This window comes from Aedes aegypti, chromosome 3 (assembly GCF_002204515.2).
Source record: "Aedes aegypti strain LVP_AGWG chromosome 3, AaegL5.0 Primary Assembly, whole genome shotgun sequence".
Taxonomy (NCBI): domain Eukaryota; kingdom Metazoa; phylum Arthropoda; class Insecta; order Diptera; family Culicidae; genus Aedes; species Aedes aegypti.
Genome location: NC_035109.1, coordinates 36221973 through 36243354, shown reverse-complemented (window position 1 = coordinate 36243354; position 21382 = coordinate 36221973). Strand labels below are relative to the sequence as shown.

Genomic DNA, 21382 nt, shown 5'->3' with positions numbered 1-21382 from the left:
CAAAATCAGTGGCATTACGATACCTTGGAAATGAAGGTTTTGAAGGGTCAGGGCGTTGAAGACCAGAAATATTCAAATATGCGTTCAGTCAGAGTGGACCAAGTGAAAATTATAAAAAAAATATACTGGTCCAATAAGCGGGTTCTAGGACAGTCCATACATACACCATAGAATTACCATAAACTTCTATCGAACTCTGAAATCGACTCAAAAAATGCAATAATCAATCAGTTTGTTGCTTTTTGACACTTGGTCCACTCTGTCTGCACAGAAATTGTTGTAATTTCTGATCACCTACTCAAATACGGTAAATGGCCAGATATCAAAATAAGATCCATCGAATTATGACATGTTTATGAGTTTCTATTGATGGATGGGAAGAAGAATCATTCCATGTTGAAAAATCTGGAAAATAACTTGAAATGTCTTGCTTTTTCTAGACTTTCTCAGCGCATCGATCGTTTTCGCTGTTATGGTAAAAAGCACTTGGTCCACTCTGACTGCATACTTTTATTGATTTTTATTGAACATCCAGAGTAAATTTGCTACATATCTCTCCCAGTTTTCAACATTCATCAAATCGGATCAAAGTGAAATGGAGATAACGTTATTTTGCATCTAATGGCAGAAGAATCCAATTTTCCCAAGTTTTGTACTTGGTCCACTCTGAATTAACGCCGACCATATCATTACGTGAAAATACTGCATCAATGATCTATAAAAATATTAACTCCTTTCGTTGGGCGAATATTGGTAGTAGGCATAGCAATCGTACGATTATTGTTTCATTGCGTAATTGAAAAGCTCGAAAACTGTCAGACTGCAGTTATCTGCAGGTGAAATTGTCCATTGTTGGAGAACCAGTTGAGTATTTTATCAGGCAAAACTTTATTTTATTTGGTCCTTTGAATTTATGGATTGATTTTTTTCTTATAGAGAATACCCAATGGATGGTACTGGTATAAAAAAGCCTACGATGGAATTTCATGCATCGAGCTAGAACTTTTCTCATTCCACCCTCAATTGAATGCGACTATGCTCTGCAGTATAAAGCTCTCTCTGACGGTTAACAACATCTATTCTACTATCAGTTTTTTATGCGTCGTTCCCTGAAACAATTCACTTAGTTATTACATGAAAACATTTTACCTAAAACTACCTTTTTATGACACATATCGAAACTTAAAACACCTCCACATCCCAGAAATTTTTACAGGGCTATATTCGATTTGGTTTTAGCTACCAAGTTCTCATGGGCACGATTTAGTTGAGTCCAATCCAGTTTATTGTAAGATCACATGGTGAACTCCACTAGGAGCTTCCTTATGAGCAGCTACCCACTTCATTCAAATCATTCTTTCTTGAAGCTCTCCCTTCTAAACACTTTCATATCAAATGCTCACAGAAGCTTTGAAATGCGAGGATTCAAATTCATCACTAGGAAATGTAATTTTTCAAGGCATGCTTTTTAAATCTCTCTTGCGCAATGATGGTGTCGGAAGACTGCTGTGAATAAACTGAATTGGAAGCTGTATTCCGTAATTTTCACTTCTGTGTTGAGATGTGCGGCTCCGATTTACTCTCTGAATATTAATACACAAAACCAAACGCCACATTGTTCCACTTCAAGCAATGACAGGAAATAGGAATTGTTAGCATTACAACAGTATTGAAAATTACTACAATGTGCTGAACTTTTTCCCATTTCTTTTACCAACAGACTCAACCCGGATATGGGGCTGCTTAAATGATGGTAAGTTTGCCTTATTTTTACTTTACCATTAAAAGTTGAAAGGTCTGGTTTGAGTGTTTCTGATATGCCATAACTATAAGTTTGAATTGCTTACTTTGTATTTTGCTGTTGCTTGATTTGAGTTTGGTTTGTTTCTGAAGAATTTGTCATCTAACGAATTTATGAAATTTATTGAAATGAGCCGCCCAAAGCCAAGGATGCATGACTTGATCCCAGCTTGCTGTAATTATGTAAATTCCATACGATACAACACCGAGTACAACTTTAATACCCTCCCGAAGCCTCATTTATCCTGAAGCAAAAATTCCGGACCGGTCCCATTCTGCTTCCATTCGGCAAGAGGTCCGATATCAACCCCGAACCGGCAGCAAAATAGTTTTACCTAAAAGGTCTGCATCCTAATCTGCTTATATTGGAGCGTACAATCTTCCAGTTCCTCTTGGTGCGACGACAACGCATCCTTGACGCGGTGCTCGACCGCAGCACAGTGGTCTAGTTTAAATAAAATCATGGCAAAAATACGCATTCTCAATATTTGACAAGTTTTTAACATTACTAGTGGTTAGGAACATGGGTTGCAGATCCTGTTTTGAACATAGTCACATCATGTAGGTTCTCTCATGTGTGTTTACTACATATCTGATATTCTAGATGAATGTTTGACATTGTTTTCCAACTAACATGTTTGAGGATTTGGGTTTGCCAGCTTTTCAGAAAACTTGACTTCTGTGCGAAGGGTCTTTGGCTGATAACGTTGCTTCCTTTTAATAGTTACCTACTGGCCTACCATCAGCTTAAAATCAGATGGTAGAAGATGCTAGTGAACCAGAAGCAGCAGCAGTAGCAGCAGTCGCCTAAATTAAAGCGAGAAGTTTTGTGTGTTGGCTTTCAGCAGCTTGCCAGCCAGCCAGTCAGCCAACATATTTCGTATTTTATTGCCCGTTCAACATTCCAAGATATCGCACCCAGGCAAAATGCACGAAAACTAGCATCTACTAGGATCTACCGTAGGCGCTAGGCTTAAGGGAGAGGCTTATGTTTTGAGCAGGATTCGTAGACTACGTGATGGTAGAGTTTGGTATTTCGATAAAAATTGAGATAGAGTTCGTTGCTCATTTTCTTTCGCAAATGTTAAGACGAATATTAGACCTGTTCAAATTTAATTTTTTTTTTTTGGAAATCTACTATTTGGAATTCTCATGCCAAAAACAATGTCTGCTCAAATTTTTAGCTCATTTGACAAAGATTTCAGTATGCTTCAAGTTGAAAATGTGTTTTTGTGCTAATTTAAAGGTTAAAAAAATCACAACTTGCATGTGGAAAATCAAAACCACTTGCTATTACCACTGATTGAAAGCTTATTCTATTCTTTTAAAGTTTGCCGAACACGCTAATAAGATTAAATTGAGTTTTAACATTGTTTGATCCAAATTTGTTCTCCACAGTACCCAGAAATCGCAGTTTTCTCAATATACATGGTATATAAAACACCCATTGACATTATTTTTTCAGGCCCTAGTCAACGGGAATCGAACATAATAAATTTATGAATTCATTGACCATCAACAGCTTACATGTTGCTTAAGGCAATAAATTACAATAAATGCCCGAAGTTCGAACACCGCGTCGCAACCTGATGGTAGTTAAATCATGCAAGACACATGTACCGAAAACGAATGAATTGAACAAGTTAGCTTTGTTTTTGCTTTCCGAATGATGATTGTTGTGATCGCATTTCACTGACCATTTAGAACGATTTGAAAACAATCATCATCATCGACTGAGAAAAGGCAGTGCTAACGTGTTAATTTTTTGTATTCTTTGAAGCTCACGGTGGTGCTTCTAGCTCACTCACAGCGGATTTACAAATGTGATTCATAATTACCTATTTGTTACCATTTATTTTCGTAAGATAAATGGTAATATTGAACGGGATTGACTTTAAGATATGCATAGTTGCCATGTATGGAAATTAAAAATCCGAAATGTTCATGCAGGCATGCTTTTCAGTGAAAACACTTCCCGAAAAAAGAGATTATCGAGAACCTCGAGATACAAACCTCAACCAAACTATATTAAAACTTGCTCCAATCATAAAATTGTGTTTGGCAAAGGTTCGTAGAAATGCATTAACTACTATGTAGAGGTATTTTCGATAAATTTTGATGTTTCGTTCGGTAGTTATGATTTTTTGAATCTTGAAAATAACTCAAAAACACATAATTGATTTGAAGAACACCTTAATTTACTCTAAATTGACTGAAATTTTGACCAGAAGTTCATTTTGCAATGAAAAATCAAAATATTTGTTGATTGGGGAGTTTTCAGACATTTTTTTAAAATATGAATAGGTCTGGTGAATATGAATCGAAGCCAAAATTCAAATTTTCAAGAGCACAAAGCTTCAGAACCGAACACCCGTTTGAGCTGAAAACTTAATCTATTGGTCACCACCAGCTAGTTATTAATGGATTAAGTTTTCAGCTGAAACGGATGTTTCGTTTTCTTGATTTGTACTCTTGAAAATTTGAGGTTTGGCTTCGATTTATTTTCTCCTTAAGATAAATACTTATTGTTTGGTAATTAACATATGTGTACCTTAGTGGCGGACTTGCCGAAGGCGAAAAGTCTCTTTTGCAAAAAATGTGTGTTTCATCAATATAGTTTAGAAGGATTGAGAATATTTCAACACTTCATCAATTTTTATTCGGTTTTTTTGAAACTACCTTTGATAGACTTAAAAATAAGTTACTGTTTTCACCATAGTTTTTATAAATGACACTGAAGCTTTACGTTTTTATTACAACCTATTCTATACCTATTCACAGCAAAAATATAAAATGTAATATCATGCCATTTAAGTTACACATCAGTCTCATCGCAAATATGGTATATAATTTCATCTTTTGATCCAGGGCTTTTTTCTATCCGGGCATAAACCACTGCGACCAATATTTGATCTATTGTAGTATATCCTGTGTCCTTTGTTTGGTGCATGTCGTGTTACCTTATCACTATAAAGAAGTGATACAGAATTCGGTTTTCTTACAGTTGTAATTACTAAATATATCGCAGGAAAGGATTCTAATTGAAAGGTTCCGCTATTTTTACCCTTTGAAGAATGTGGTGGGTACACACTCCACAGGCGCGCCCCTTTATCTGTCAAAATCGGATCCCTTGATAAAGCCAAGAAATTACACCGATATTGTCCATGCATCAGAATCCTAGTCCTTACTTATTCAAACTAGAGAACTAAATTAATAGAAGCAAGAAAACAAATTATTGTATTCGACTCATTTTTATTCCTTGTCTCAAGATCATTCTCGGCAACTTGGAAAACCGAGACTTGTTAGTTTCAATAAGGTTTAAAAATGTAACATGGACTAAAAAATGTTCTTTTGATTACGAGAATATCCTGTTCTCTTCGTTTGAAGCAGTCAGAGCTAGGGTTCACTGGTAGATCTTTACCCCATTACGTACCACGAAAAGGTGATCTACCCGCGTTATGGGTAGGGCTTGCCAACCGATGGGCCGCAACCCCGAGGGGCCGTGACGATTTCTCAGGGGGTCCGAAAAGCTTTGTTAATAAGTGTTTTGACGATTGTTCAAAGTTTTAGGTATCTTAAATATTTTATAAATATGAATTTCGTTTTTTATACAAATTTACTGATAAAATACCTGAACTTTTTGTCGATTGATACAAGATTTCAATTTTTTTTTAGAACTACAACAAACCTTTCTGACGTTAACAACATTAGATTTTTACGGGTTTCCGACGCCATATCGCCTTGAGTACAATCGAGAGATTGACAAAACCCAAAGGGGTTTTGCGGCTGACCTTATTAATCAAAATTTAAGTGAAAGTCAACCATCACTGCCTATAGGTATCCATACTAAATTCCTGGCTTGTTCTTGGCTTAAAACTTGGCAAATTTCGCCAGTTACCTGACGAGATTCTCGACAAATTCCTTGTTCCTTGTTGCTCTATTAACGGTTTTGGAGAAATCTAAAATTCTCCATTAAAATTCTGTGTGAAATCGTCCCAAATAGGTCGGTAGGATTTTTGATGAGGTTTTCAACTGATAGCTGTTGTAGTCTAAGTTGATTGTCCGACATTACCCCGAAAACTATTTCCCCAAATGATTTTTCCCCGAAGGATTTTCTCCCGAAAATCATTTCCCCGAATGTACTGTTTCCCCGAAAGCTTTTTCTAAACACATTATCTATTTTTTCAATAATCAGCGTAATGGACTGAATTCAGTAATTAAGATAATCGCTTAAAATTTATGATTCTCTTAGGTGCCATCCAGAAATAACGTAACGTTCTAGGGGAGGAAGGAGGAGGCTGAAGCGTTACGTCTCATACAAATATTTATATTTCTTTCATGCAAAAAGCTTTACGGAGGGAGGGTTCGAAAATTGCCAATTTTAGCGTTACGTAATAAATGGACGCTACCTGATGAAAAACAAAAAATCAACAGGTGAGATATTTTGATTGCAAATCGATAAAAGATTTTATTGGAAGGTCTGCTTTAAAAAAATGATGAAAAAAATAAGTTCAATATTGAAATTTTATTAAAGTAAGAATCGTAATAAAAATGTATAAGGTGGGTTTTGAAATATTATCCAGAAGGTGTACAAATATGATTCATTAGGTCGTTTGTCCGTACACAATTAATCTTAATGACATCTGACTAAACGGGAAACGACAAAATTAAGAAATAAACTGTAATTGATTGAAAACTTTGTGTAGGATACCAAGACGTAACCCAAAAGCGACATATTGATCTTTACTGCATTAGAAATTTAAAATAAAAAATCATCAATAATTTCTTACGGTGGCATCTGACAGATTAGCAGAACGCCGTTTCGAGGCTATTATTCGATCATTATTTCCGCGTTAGTACACGGATAAAAATCTTATCCCCTCGCCATGATTTACAAATCATGAAATTCATAAATTGGATAGGTCATAAATCAAATCATGGCTCCTGGAGTCATAATCATGATTCCTCATAAGCGTAACATCCAGTGTGAAAACACTAAGCGGCGCACTTTACTTCAAGTCGATCACTCTTAATTCAAGATTACGAAGCGTTCGAGTGATAGAGTACGTGGCTTATAATCGGAAGGTTCTTGGCTCGAATCTCAATGTACGCTATTTTTAACTTTTTTTTTTACTTTGTCGATCATAAACGGATACGCGACTCAGCATTTTTGGCATTTGAATCATGATTCCGAGCACTCAGCAACAAAAACCTAACGCGTATGTTGCGTTACGGCAATCTGACTCATGATATCATGAGTCCAAATCATGGTGTATTTTCATAAGATGAAAACACACTAGAATCATGATATCATGAGTCATAATCTTGTTTTTGGATTCTGATTTCTACCCGTGTAGTTTGTATCCATAAAACATAGGAACATGTTCAGATTTTTTCTGTTACAATAATTTGATGTCGCAAAGTATGCGTGTTTTCAATTCTATAAATATCCCTAGAACCTACACTACCCACCATAAGTATGGTACCGTAAATTCGGGTGAAATTGATCAGTAGGGTGAAATTGATCACTATGTCACACGATTGTATTTCTTCCAAATGCAGTACAAATATCAAGGTAACCTGCAGTGAACGAACGTTGTTTGTCGTAAATATTGCTGAATTGTGAGTTGTGAAGATTTTTGCGTTAAAGAATGATTATTTCTATGGAAATAATGGAAAATTTCAAAATCATGTACGGTGCAGTATTGTCAAACATCCATAAACTTCTAGTTCTAAACAAGGAATTGAACATGGTATAAACCTGAAAGTTTGTGAGGATGCTTAAGATATATTCCCAAACCAAATTCAATCACCAAAATTTTTACTAATTTGCTTATACGGTTGTAATAATTGAATTTCTGTTAGATATCAGGAAATTCCTATGGAAATTGCATACATTTAGGCGTTTTCAGCATAATTATTTAAATTTAACTAATCATTATTTCTATAAATATTGCATTGTTAAGATTTTAGTAAGTATTTTCGGATTCAGAGAGCTTAAATTTATTATGTAGAGTTATTTTGGAAACTAACAATAATCGCATTGACAAGTGATCAATTTCACCCCGAAATTAGATCCCCCGATTTTTTATTTTAGAGATATTTCTTAGCACTAAAATGACATTTCTTAGAAAATTTCGATACATGAGCTAATGAGGCTCACCTTTGTACTTGTTTTCCTGCATTTAGTTGTTTGGCATTGTCAGCGTTGTAGAAAACAGACAAGGAAAACCTTGAAAAATGATCAATTTCACCCGAAATTACGGTATCGCGTATTGCATCACTCATACTGAATATTGCAGCACCTTGAAAAGTTTAGCATCACCTAAAATGAATATTATCTCATGATTCTGAGCTACTAGATTAATGTATTTTTGAGGTCATCTTTAAAAATACGTCTTTCAACCCCTGCGATCTTTAATTTTAGTTGAAGAATCTTTTATCACTGGATTTAGGATGATGCTAAACTTAAAAGTGCTGCAATACTGTGTATTGCAACGATTCCGTACTTATGGTGGGTAGTGTATGTTCTAGATTATTCTTCCTTATTTTACTGTTCCAATAATAATATTCATAAAACAGTTGATAATTTTAAAGCTAGGCTCTCCTTCTTTCTATTGTAGGCAGTTCTTTAAAGCTTGCTGTTCTTCAGAGCTACTGAAACTTTTACCGGATTCTTTATGGTTATTATATGCTGTTCCCTTAAAAGTTTATTGTAAATGCAAATATTACAAATTCTAATGTTTTGATCCAACATTATTAATGCTTTCGATCTACTCTTGATAAAAATTTGTCATTGAAGAGGCATTTTTTTCTATTTAAGTAGTGATTATTAGCATTTAAGATATTCATTATTAACATACTCACTTTATTTGATGTTTACGGCTGTTAGTTTTAGGTCATTTTCGACAAAATTGTATCTAATCCAGACATAAAAATATATTTATCTTGAAAACTGATATTGATTGTCAGAAAATTAATAAAGAAGCATGGTGTTGTGTCTTTTATACTTTTATCTTAAAATAAAACTCAAGTTTAATTACTTAGGGCAAAATATATTAGATTCTATCATTAGCCTACCGTAATAAAGCTCAATGGGCTTATTGTATTTACAGTCCTCTTTATTCAGTATTATGAAAGAATAATCGCTAGGCTTAAGGGACATATGGCATAAGAACGTTTGCCCGAAAAATGTACTTACTGAAACAGTATAAATTTAAAGAAAAGCCCAACATTCTAAGAAGGCAAAACTCTGCCAAACGTCCATTCGCCTAAATGTCCATGAGCCAAATAACCATAGGCCAAACATACCGCTTACAATGAAACTGCCTACCATGTGTTTGCTTTTTCATATCAGGCTATCACATAAACGATTTCTCAGTTGTTTTGAGTGTAATGCACGCGATACATAATTATGAACGTCAGCTACTTACGTTGAACACCTTTTGGCAGCACGATTATGAATAGCTTTCAGTTTGTAGATTACATTAGAATTTTTTTTCGGGGAAATGGTACATTCGGGAAAAAAGTTTTCGGGGAAATGGTACATTCGGGGAAATTGAATTCGGAAAAATGGTTTTCGGGGAAATATCGGACAATAGTCTAAGTTAAATAGTATTAGAACCATTTTGAGATGGTAACAAAAAATTACTAAAGCTTGACCATGATTTGAACCCTGATCTAGCGAGTGAGAGCTGCGTCTGCACGAGACTCATCCAGAAAAGTAAGTTCAATTTGCTTCAGTGCGCGTCGTACCTTCTGCTGTGCGTACTTAAATTCTCTCGAAAAACTTCAGAGATAAAACTTTTATTATGATTTCAACAGTTCCTTCAAAGATTTCACTTAGACATAGCGCAGACATTTTCTAGAAATTTCTCAACGGATTCCTCCAGGGACCTCTCCGAGTAATCCACCTAGATTTCCTCCAGAGTTCCACCATGGATTCCTTCTTACAAGAACTCCACTAGGGATTCCCCATGAGAGTGCTGTTGAGATTTTTTAAGGCATTTGTCCATCGATTTCCTCAGAAATTTTTCCTGAAGTTTCTTCAGGAATTTTTCAATGATATCTAGGAACATATTGCCAGGAAATAATTAAAAATGTTTTTGAAAACTTCTTTAGGCACTCCAGCGTTTCCTTATAGGATTTTTTTTAAAGATTTCACCAAGAAATAATGCAGATATTTTCCACAAATTCCTCCAAAGATACATGCAAGAATATCTCCAGAAATTTCTCCACAAATTCGACCAGAAATTCTTCCGATGATTCTCATAGAGATTTATCCAGGGTTCTATCAAGGATTCTCCCAGGAATTCCTCTAGGGAAGTTGTACCGCCAAACAATTTAGAGATTCTTTCGAAAACTCCTCCAAGGATTCCAGTAATTCTTTCAAAAAATTTTCCTTGATATATTTCAGATACTTTCCAAGGATTTCTCCAGAGACTCCTTTCCGAAATATTCGGAAGATTTTTCCACAGATTTTTATAAGAAATTCAAAAAGGATTCCTTCAGGGTTCCATCAGGGAGTCATGCAATTTCTCGAGGGACTCTTCTACAGAATTCCTATAAGAATTCGTCTAGTAACTGATTCAGTGATTTTTCAAGGAATTGTTCTTGGAAAATTCCACAGTCTTATATTTCAAAGATTTTTTCGAAAACTCCTCAGGGATTTTAGTAATTCCTTTAAACAATTCACCTCGACATAGTTTAGATGTTTTTCCGGAAATTCTCTGAAGATTTTTTCGAGGATTCCCTCTGGAATTACTCTTGAACTTTGCCAGGGATTGCTCCACAGATTCTTACAAGATTTACTCCTTCAATGTGTCCAGGTATTCCTAAAAAGGATCTTCCAGGCATTTTTCCTGGATTTTTTTCAGTGATTCCCTCAATAAATTTTCAAAAATCTACTTCAAAGATGTCTCGAGGATTTTTTCTTATGGCATTTTGTCAGGAAATAAGAGATATTTTCGAGAACTTCACCGGGTATTCCAGTAATTCCTTCGAGGCTTTCTGCAAAAAAAAAAAACTCACCTAGAGTTCCTCCAGAGAATACTCCAGAAATTCTACCAAAGTTTCATCCAGGGAATCTATCGAAAATTCTCATGGAGATTCCTCTAGGGAATCGCCAAGCCTTTCTCCAGGAATTCCTCATGCAAATGTCTCCAGAGATACCTCCACTCCTCAAGAAAATCCTACAGTGACAGTAATTTTTCTAGGGAAATTTCGCCACGAAATAGTTCAGAGATTGATTCGAAAGCTCTTCCAAAGATTTCAGTAATTCTTTCAAAGATTTCACCTAGACCTAGAAGGATTCTTTAAAAGACTCCTCCAGAAATTTCTCCAAAAATTCCTCCAGAGTTCCTCCAAATATTCCTCCATGAGTTTCATCCGCAATTTCTCTATTTTGCAATTGCTCCAAAGAATTTCTCAACAAGATTCCTCTAGGAATTTGTCCAAGGATTCCCTCAGAATTTTCTCCAACAGCTCCCTCAGATATTTTGAAACGAATTTCTCTAGTAACATTTCCCCAGAAATATTTTCGAAAACTTCTTCAGTGATTACACTACTTTCGCCAAGGACTTCCTTAAAAGTTTTCTCCAAGAAATATTTCAGATCTTTGGAAACTTGCAATCAGAAGACACAGTGTGTTTGTTTGACAAATTGAGACATGAATTTGCGAAAAAATACGCGTTCTAGTGAGACTCGAGTCTCACTAGAACGCGTATTTTTTCGCAAATTCATGTCTCAATTTGTCAAACAAACACACTGTGTCTTCTGATTGCAAGTTTCCAAAGACTATGTTTCAGACATACCAGCAAATCTGGTTTATGCCAGTAAAGGGCAAACATTCATTAATGTATATTTCAGATATTTCCCAGAAATTCTTCTAGAGAAACCTCCAGTAATTCTTCCCAAGATGCCTTCAAAGAATTCTAAAAGGGATTCCTCCACAGATTTTCTTTAAGAACCCCTACTTTAATAATTCAGGCATTTCAGTTAATCATGCGAAGTTTTCACCTGGACAGATATCTGAATTCAATTTCTAGAAATTTATTCAAGGATTCGTCCAGAGATCCTTCAGACATATATTGCTTCAGAGTTTCTCAAAGGATTCCTCCAAGAATTCTTTCTGCAATTTTTCTAGGGATTCCTCCAAGATTTCTTTCAGGAATTTGTCCAAGGATTTACTCAGGAATCACTCCATAAGCTCTTTCAGGGAGTACTCAACGATTTTTGTTTAGAAATATTTCAACAGGAAATGATTCAATGATTTTTTTTTGAAAACTAGCCCAGAGAATACAGTAAATCATTCAGAGTATTTCTTCAAAAATTTATCCAAGAAATATTTCAGATATTTTCAAAAAGATGTAGGGAAGGTGCACCAGTTATGGCCATAAGTGATATTTTGATAACTTTCACATTTTTAATATTTTTGAGTGTTTTAACAATGAATTTCTCAAGGAATTTCTCTAGAATCATTTCGACAAGGAATAAGAGATATTTTCGAGAACTTCTACATGGATTCTAGTATTTCTTTCAAGATTTTTTTTTCAGAGATTTCACCAAGGAAGACATTTAGAAATTTTCCAGAAATTCCTCCAGGAATACCTCAGAAGATGCCTGAGGGATCCTCCCAGAGTTTCTCCCATATTTCTCCAGAAAATTGCTTCAGAGAACGGTCTTCCTCAGAGTTTCTCAATATATTTTTTTCAGGAATTCTTGTAGGAGTTGCTTAAAAGATTTCTCCAAGGATTTTACCAGATATTCTTTAAGGAATTTCACTTAAATCTCGCCATATAATTCCACTGAAAATTGTATGCATCGTGGTCTTTTACCAAGCTCAGCAGTAATAACTTCAGTAATCCCACCAATGCCCTCAGGAACTCGATTAAGTTTTCAGCTTAAACGGATGTTCGGTTCTCCAAATTTGTGCTCTTGAAAATTTGAGGGTTGGCTTCGATTCATCTTCACCTTAAGACCAGCAGAAAATGTTCCATGTGTTCTTCCGAAGACTTCACAAGTTTTTCTTCTTGGGATTTGTTTTTCCAGAAATCCGTCCAGTTTTCTCCAGGCAATCCATCAGGATTTCTTTAAAAGATTCTTAAGCTACAGACTACATACCCGATGGGCGTCTGCGTTTTATTTTATATATTTTTTACCATATCACAGTCTCGGCTATTAGTCTTATATTATATTTATTCAGGAAGTCCTCAAGAAATTTTTCCACGAATCCTTTTTCGGTTTCATACAGTTTCTCCTCTTGGGATTTCTTTAGAAAACCCATCAGGAACTCTATGACAAATTTCTCTTGAGATTCTTTTAATAATTCGTCCAGTGATTTCTCTGGGCATAATTTTATTACTTCTTCCGGGTATTTTTTTCATGGTAGGTACGATTTCTTCCATCAGGAATATAGAATTATCCAGAATTTTCTTCCGGTATTTCGCCATGAACCTCTCCTTGGAGTGTTCCAGGATTTCATCCAAAAAGTTTTCAAGGTATTTCGATAATGTTTTCAAATATTTTTGAAGGATTATTTCATGAAATATTTCAAGTTAAAATGGCAACGTATTCTGAGAGACTTCGTAGGAAACTGTTCAAGAAATTTTATTTTATAGAAATTTATCTTCGCAATCTATCAGAAAATCCTTCAAAAATGCCTTTCAAATTGCTCCTCCTGAGAGAAATCTTAAAGAAATTATAAGAGAAACTCTTAGATGATTTCCTGCAGTGATTCTGGAGGTAAATACTGCACAATGAGCGATCAGTGCAAGAATGCATAGATGTTTGCTTGTATAACTCCTACAGGAATCTTAAAATGAATCGATGATGGGGGTCTTGGAAGATCCTTTGGAAGAAAGAAGGTCTGGATGAATCTTAAAAAAAACTCACTTAGAAATCATTGGAAAAAATAATAAATTACACTGAACAAAATTTGCCCGAGAAACGCATGAAGATATTGCACTTGAGAGAAATTTTTCAAACTACGACATCTATGATACTTTAGAAATTTATGTTTTCGATTTCTCTTGGGAAACCTCGAAAAAAAGAAATAATCCTATAATTCATGCAGCGATTCTAGAGGTTAATATGCATATCCGTGCGAGAAATTATGGATGTTTTGTTGCTGAATTTTCTACAGGAAGCCTAGGGTGAATCAATGATGGGAAACCATGAAAATCCTAAGGAAAAATTTGTGAATAAATGCTTTTACAAAAATTTCCACAAGGAATACATGGAAAAGTCCCTAGAGAACTTTTGAAGATCTTTTGAACTATTAAACAATAACATTTCAAAATTGAATTTTTGTGTTCTGTATTGTTAAAAAGAAATCATGCTGAAAACTTCTTCGTCCAGACAAAGTACAAACTTTGTGGTAAAAAATATCAAATTTCAGAATTTAAAAAAAAAACTAAATTTATTGATCATCAATATGGCCGTTGTTAAAAAAAGGCGTGAAATCATTGGAAAAATTAATAAACAACACTGAACAAAATTTCCACGATAAGTACAAGAAGATATTACACTTAAGAGGAATTCTTCAAACTGTTACTTCTATGATCATTCAGAAATTTCTTCTTCGATGGGATCCATCGGAAAAAAATAGCCAATAAGCAATTCTAGAGGTAAATATGTAGGGAGACTTACGGCTTCGGCACCATTCGACTATTATCGGCAACCAAATTTCAAACACAGTATTTTTCTATCCAAACACATCAATGAAAACATTTAGATGATTCTTTGTTGTGCCCGCTTCCCGCTGACGAGATTTCCGAGACTGAACAAACAATATCGCCAGAGATGTTATCAATTCAAATGAACACGGCTCAAAATGCGACTGATTTGAAGCTGCCGAAGAGATTCACCAGCAGTTCTTATGGGAAAGTTGCCGAAGAGATTAAGGCTGCCGACTATAGTCACACTGACAAGAGATGTTCGCAGCGTTGTAAAAACTTTTCAAAAAGCATGTTCACAAGTCTGTCGGTGTGAATCGATAGAGAATTGAACAACGCAAAAATGTAAACAGACAAACACGGAATTTGTCTGCTGATGGCCGAGAAAATTACAAAAAAAGTGCGACATCGGCTTAGACTGCCGAGAATACGTAAGTTCCCCTATATCCTTGCGAGAAATTATGGATGTTTTGTTGCAGAATATTCTAAAGGAAGCCTAGGATGAAACGACGATGGGAAACCATGAAGATCCTAAGAAGAAAAAAAATGTGAATAAATACTTGAAAAAGTCTCTAGAGAATTTTTAAAGGTCTTTTAAAGAAATCGAATACCATTAAACAAAAACATTCCAAAATTGAACTTTTGTGCTCAGTATTGTAGAAAAGAAATGATCCTGAAAATTTCTTCACCCAGATGTGTTCCACTTCTCTAAGCAAAATCAGCTTCCCGTTGTCATAATCCGGCTTTAAGCATCACACATAAAATTTTTCCAAAATCTCGAGGATGCATTCCAAAGTAAGCAGAGCAGCTCTCCTGAGGAATGTGGCCGTCTTTTAGCGCCCAACGATCCGATCCGTCCATCCATCCAACCAGAGTTTGCCACGTCGGCTTAGTTGGGAGCTTGTGGGCAGTCAGTCCGTCTTGCACAATTCATCGAACGTGTTCCGGAAGCCCTGCCTGCCTGACTTCTTGGCTGCTTGAGCGATGCCAATCTCGTGAGACAAGCAAAACGATATATCCCTTCGCACAGACCGAGCTTTGCCAGTCAGCAGCACAGCTCACAGCAGCTTTGGACCGCTTCCAGCTTTAAACGAAAATCGTGTAGATGCATTCTTTTCTAAATTAAATGGCTATACATATGGCCGTATGAATAAAAAGTAGACGTTCAATATAAGAGATCTAATCATCGTAATGTTAAAAGTAGGTTTTTCAATACCATATTTTTCGAGGAGCCTTCTTTAGCCTAACGTTAACATTCAAGGCTACATACCAAAGCTATGCTGAAAGTGTCTAGGTTCGGTTCCAGGTCGGTCCAAGAACTTTTCATAATGGAAATTTTATTGACTTCCCTGGGTTTAGAGTATCATCGTACCTGCCACATGATATACGAGCGCAAAAAAGGCAAAAAAAGCTCTCAGTTAATAACTGTGGAAGTACTCATAGAACACCAAGCTCCCAGTGAAGGCGTGCACCCAACAAGAAGAACCTCCGAGCCTGAAACAAAGATGTACACAGTTTACATTAGGACACCTTGAATAAAGGGAATTTGAGTTAGAAAAAAATATATTCATTATTTGCATTTCGAGCTGGAACTGCTCCTCGACACAAAGTGCCACTTGGTAAGAACGATGTTGTGTGCTCCGGCATGAGTAAGTCGTCCAAGCTGCTCGCACGGAAATTGCTCCTTACTGAAGCCTCTCGCCTTTCTGTAGGGTGGCTCCTTCGTCGAATCATCATTAATTCACTTAATCGAAATCGGATTTCCCCGGGATTACTCAAATGCGACTCTTCACCTAATAAACTTGCACAATTGATTCGGTTCCAAGTCGGACGCTGCTATTTACTCTACCCTATTATCGAACAGGGTAAGAAAAGGCATCCTACCAAACGGCGCTCGTTCCTCTTGATTCTCCGTAAAGCTCGCCTCTGCCTCCTTTATCTGGCATCTGGTGTGTTACGTCGGTTGGTCGTCGTCGTCGTCGTCGGGAGGTTTTTGCTTTGCTCAAACGACGTCGGTACATTGTTGGCAATACTAGTTAGCGTAAATCGTGGGTAATTTGATCTGTATTTTATAACTTTTTGATATGTTATCCTTAGAATCCTGCCAATTTTATTTCGTAAAACTCAATACTCCCTTGATTTGTTATGAAATTACATTTAATATTTTCTGAAATAAGTTTCAACATCAAACTTGGAAACGACACATTAGAACGAAGTTGATCCTCATATAACAAAACAGGTTATAGAATAAAGATTTACTTATCTACCTAACTTGAGTCCCCTGAATAAGGATTCTTACATCTCGTGTATATGACTATTTATCGCCAAATTTTACATTTAAAATCAGCATTATACGTCAAAATGTACGCAATCATATTTGAAATAACACAGAAAAAAATATTTAAATTTCAATGTATGTAGTGTAAACTGAAGTCTACTGTAAAAATAAATAAAATTCGCGTGTTTTTACAGAATCATGTAAACTTAAATGAACATACATTCAATTTTCAACTAAAAATGCTTGAATATTACATGATCGTGTAAATTTGATTGAAAAATAATGGGTTGGTCGTTGAAATTTAGGTTTATTTTGATGCTCCAAATATGTGCATAAAAATAAACCTAAATTTACAACATTTTTTTAGCTTTGAAGCATGTTTTTCGAGAATGAACGGTTCCATCATTAAATACTATGCTTTTTTTTATCTTTATTAACGAGATTTTTAGCCCTGGGCTAGTTCATCTCGGGACCAACGGCTTTACTTCCCTTCCGAAGGAAGTCGTCACTGAAATTTTTAGTGACTATCTTGGGGATGGGATTCGATCCCAGGTCCTCGGCGTGAGAGGCGTGTGTTCTAACCACTACACCAGGTCCGTCCCCTACTATGCTTTTAATGCTTCATGACACTAGTTCACACTTAAGCCTACACAATATTTCAAACATTTAAAGCTTTTTCGTCAGCTTAGCTCAATGGATTATTCCAAAAACTGTAAATATTTCTATACAGAACTATTCGTTTTGAACACCAAATAGTTTTAAATCATAATAAGATATCCATAAACTTGAAACCAAGGGATGTCATTGATGTCATCAAAATGTTCAGAATTCCTGGAAGAAAATGCTATTTGGTACAGATTCATTGATCAATTTGACCCCGTCCTACGGTACCATACTTGGCTTACTTGGCTGGCGTTCCCTTTCTCCGGTGGGCTCCGTTCCATTCCCATGGGATATTACGGCGCGCTCATGTGGCCTCGCCACGTTGAACTTCCAGCTGGCGCAGTCGGGTGCGATGTGGAAAATGCTGCCGAGAGCAAAGTACCAAACCGATGGAACTCCGATAACCGCGGGGAGAAATGTGAATGCTACGTGAAATCAATTAGGGGCCTTCCTTAGCCGAGTGGTTAGAGTTCGCGACTATAAAACAAAGCCATGCTGAAGGTGTCAGGATTCGAATCCCGGTCGGTCCAGGATCTTTTCGAATTGGAAGTTTTCTTTGATTTCCCTGGGCATGGAATATAATCGTACTTGCAACACGATATACGAATGTGAAAATGGGAACCTTGGCAAAGAAAGCTATTAGTTATTAACAGTGGAAGTGCACATTGAACACTAAGCTGACAAGCAGGCTTTGTCCCAGTGAGAACGTTATGCCAAGTAGAAGAAGAAGTATTTTTTACAAAACCTACAATTTGTTGTGGAAAAAGCATGCCACATGGGAACTCGACAAGTTCGCGAATAAGTTCCATGGGTCTCCCAAGAGCTCGTAGGGGAAGACGGGGTAAGACCGCCCGCCTAAGCAATTTAATTCATATGTCCAAATCAAGAATCAATAAATCCTTTTTCGACGCAGCATGTCGTTTTTTGAAGCCTTAGGCATAATCAAAAAATATCACAGGTGTTGTGTTTCTAAAAAATATTTATTTCTTAAAGCTCTAAAAAAGTGATGTCTTATCACGATTATTTTTGGCGACGGGGTAAAACCGCCCACCCACGGGGTAAGAGCGACCACCACGATTTTCGTACACAATTTTGCGAAAAAATATATCAGTTCCCTGTGATTCTAAAAAGTATTCTGTTTTATAAATTCTACATTGATTAACGTGGATATTTAATCATACTTAGGGTTATTTTTTTTTTCAAAAAACTTAAACGTATACTTATTATTACCTTGAAACACCCATAGTTTTGGAACAAATATGCGGATTTGGCTTGTATTTTTTCACAAATTGATTTCATTCTACTTGAACAGTAATTTACAACGTAGTTACAACTATCAAAATGGTTTGTTCAGTTATTTGGTATAAATTAGGGGTGACGGTCTTACCCCGTCAACAGTGGTCGGTTTTACCCCGCTTGCGCAGTTTTCACAACTATGGCCTCATTTCAAAGCTTAATATTTACAATTCATATTTAACTTCACCGAAGCATACGTTACGTTTCTGTTAAAGCATGGACGGGTTATTTGTTATGTTTTTCCAAAAAAATCCCTTCCGAAATCCTTAAGTGAGCATCTGTTAAATTTAGATCAAATTCAATATCGACGAGCAGAAACTTTGTTTTTGACATTTGTTACGAAAAATTTGATGTAGATATCTCACTAAATGCTCCGGAATGTCAAAAATCTTGTGTTTATGGAAAGTGCTTAGTGAAATTTTAAGAAAATTGCCATTTTCATGCCAAACTGAAGGTGGTCCGTCTTACCCCGGCCGGCGCTCTTACCCCGTCTTCCCCTATTTATGTGCTCTTGTTTACAATTTTTACGTAAGACATATTGATGATGAGAAATTGCTCGTTAAGACAGCTTGCGGATGGAGCCATTGATTCTGTCACAAAACCAGAGGCGGACGATTTCCAAAGACCATTGCAAGATACTCTGGACAATTTGTCAGTATAAGCTGTAAAGCTGGGTATCGAATTCTCTGCGGAGAAAACTGAGTTAGTCCTTTTTCTTAAAAAGCGTAATCCTGCGTATCTAGATCTTCAATTCATGGATAAGAACTCACTCAAGGTTTATCGCATTTGTATTTAGGGGTCTGATTTGATTCTGGTTCCAGAATCACGATTGCTTCCCATATTTCTCAAGCTCCACTGTAGTTTTTGATCGGACCATGAAGTAAGATATTCGTGGAATGCCAGATCTACTTCGTTCGGAACAAATGTCAAAAATTTTTGCTAACGAGTTCTGTCACATCAGCTGCGATTAGGCTTACCAGATGGTATACTTTGGGATGGCATGTCCTACGTTTCGATCAAATGTACCGTTTTGTCTCAAATTCCGAACAGACTCATATTCCGAACACTCGGTTTTTGTATGGCGATTTGGTTGAAATGTTTCGTTGAAATATGTCACCAAATATAGAGGAAACGGTAGTCAATTGCAATTCAATTTTAACGTCTCCAATATCATTTATACCGCGGGAGTAGTGATGATTCTCAAGTTTGAGACTAGTAGAACAAGCTCAGAAACATTTATTTGCGAAATTATTCATTTGAATACGATTTATTCGTGCTGTTCGGAATTTGAATCAAAGTGTTCGGAATATGAGACAGAATGAGCAGTGTTCGGCATTTGAATCAAAATGTTGTTTCATACTTTAACGTAAAAACAATACTAAAACTAATTAAATTAACATTATTATCGGTACACCCAACAGCTAACAGTTAGACTTTGCGAAGAAATGGAAATTTACACAAATATCAGCCAATTTATGTCAATCAGATGCATTTGAAGTCACTGTTGGCCTTAAGTGTTCGGAATATGAGTCAAAACGGTACTCGCATTCGCCTTTGAACTGAAAATGTCCTCCTTTTCAAATATATTCTATTATTTAATTTTATAACTACGTGTTTCGTCTGAATCTCTCGATAGAGAATTAATCGATTTTACCTTGGACTTCATTGTTAAGTTTTGAAAATACCTTGATCTTGTCACCTCATTGAGCATGTTCAGTCAACAGCGACCTTTTGGTTGAAAACAGGGTATCCACTACCTGAAAAAAACCTGGAATTCTCAAGGAATTTCGATCGCAATCAGGGAAATTATTTTAAGGCAGTAATTCATTCATAATTCATATTTTGAGGCAGTAATTGGTAGGTCTCTAAAAAGTATCTATTGTTGATGAAAGGTCTCTGAAGTTTCTATTTTAACCAAGAGACCATCTTAAGTCTGTTTTTTTCCTTATCTTGCTCGCAGATAATTATGACGCTAAATTTCTTCTCATATTTCTCAAGAAGGGCTCCAGAAGTTATCCTAGTGGTTTCTCCAGGGGTTTCATTTAACATACTATCAGGAGCTTATACAGGGTTCTCTCCAAAAATTCTTCAAAAAACTTTTCTACCAATTCTTTCAATTATTGTTTATATGATGCTTAAAGGAATTTTTTCTTGGATTTTCTCCTGCATTTATCGAAGGATTGCTGGAGTTCTTCAAAACATTTTTCAATGAGTTACTCAAAAATCCCTATGGAATATTTAACAGTTCATCTAAGGTTCCACACGAGTTAACAACAGCATTTTTTGTTTTCAGGAAATCCTCCGATCATTCCTACACATTTTTTATAGGGATTTCATCCTATGTGTTTAAATGAGTTTCTTCACAAAATCCTGCGGGATGTTATCCAGAGATTCGATCAATACTTTTATTTTCATTATCTTAGAAATAATGTAGGAAATCTTGTAAAATTTCCTATAAAGTGAAATCTTCTAGAAATCCTTATTCACCATGGGAGATCTTACACGAGTTTTACCAGAAGTTACCCCAAGGTCTGCTTTAGGAATACGCTTCGATTTTTTTACAGTATCTCAGCTTCCTGGAAAATTTCGATTACATTTCCTTGGTGAAATACATAGAAAACTCGAGGAAAAATGCTTGCTTATTTTTGAAATCTTCTTCGAGAAATTTCTT

At 35.9% G+C, this 21382-nt stretch overlaps 1 protein-coding gene across 2 annotated transcripts in view; it reads left to right on the top strand.

Annotated features, from left to right (window-relative positions):
* The window catches only part of LOC5575395 (erythrocyte band 7 integral membrane protein), a 217672-nt gene that overhangs the window by 61062 nt on the left and 135228 nt on the right, over positions 1 to 21382 (top strand). The window contains exon 2 of one of the 2 annotated variants that reach the window (XM_021854489.1): positions 1721 to 1753. The exons of the other annotated variant lie outside the window; for it this stretch is intronic. Within the exon in view, the coding sequence (XP_021710181.1) occupies positions 1721 to 1753 (33 nt within the window). The remainder of the gene's footprint in view (positions 1 to 1720; positions 1754 to 21382) is intronic. 2 annotated transcript variants of the gene reach the window in all.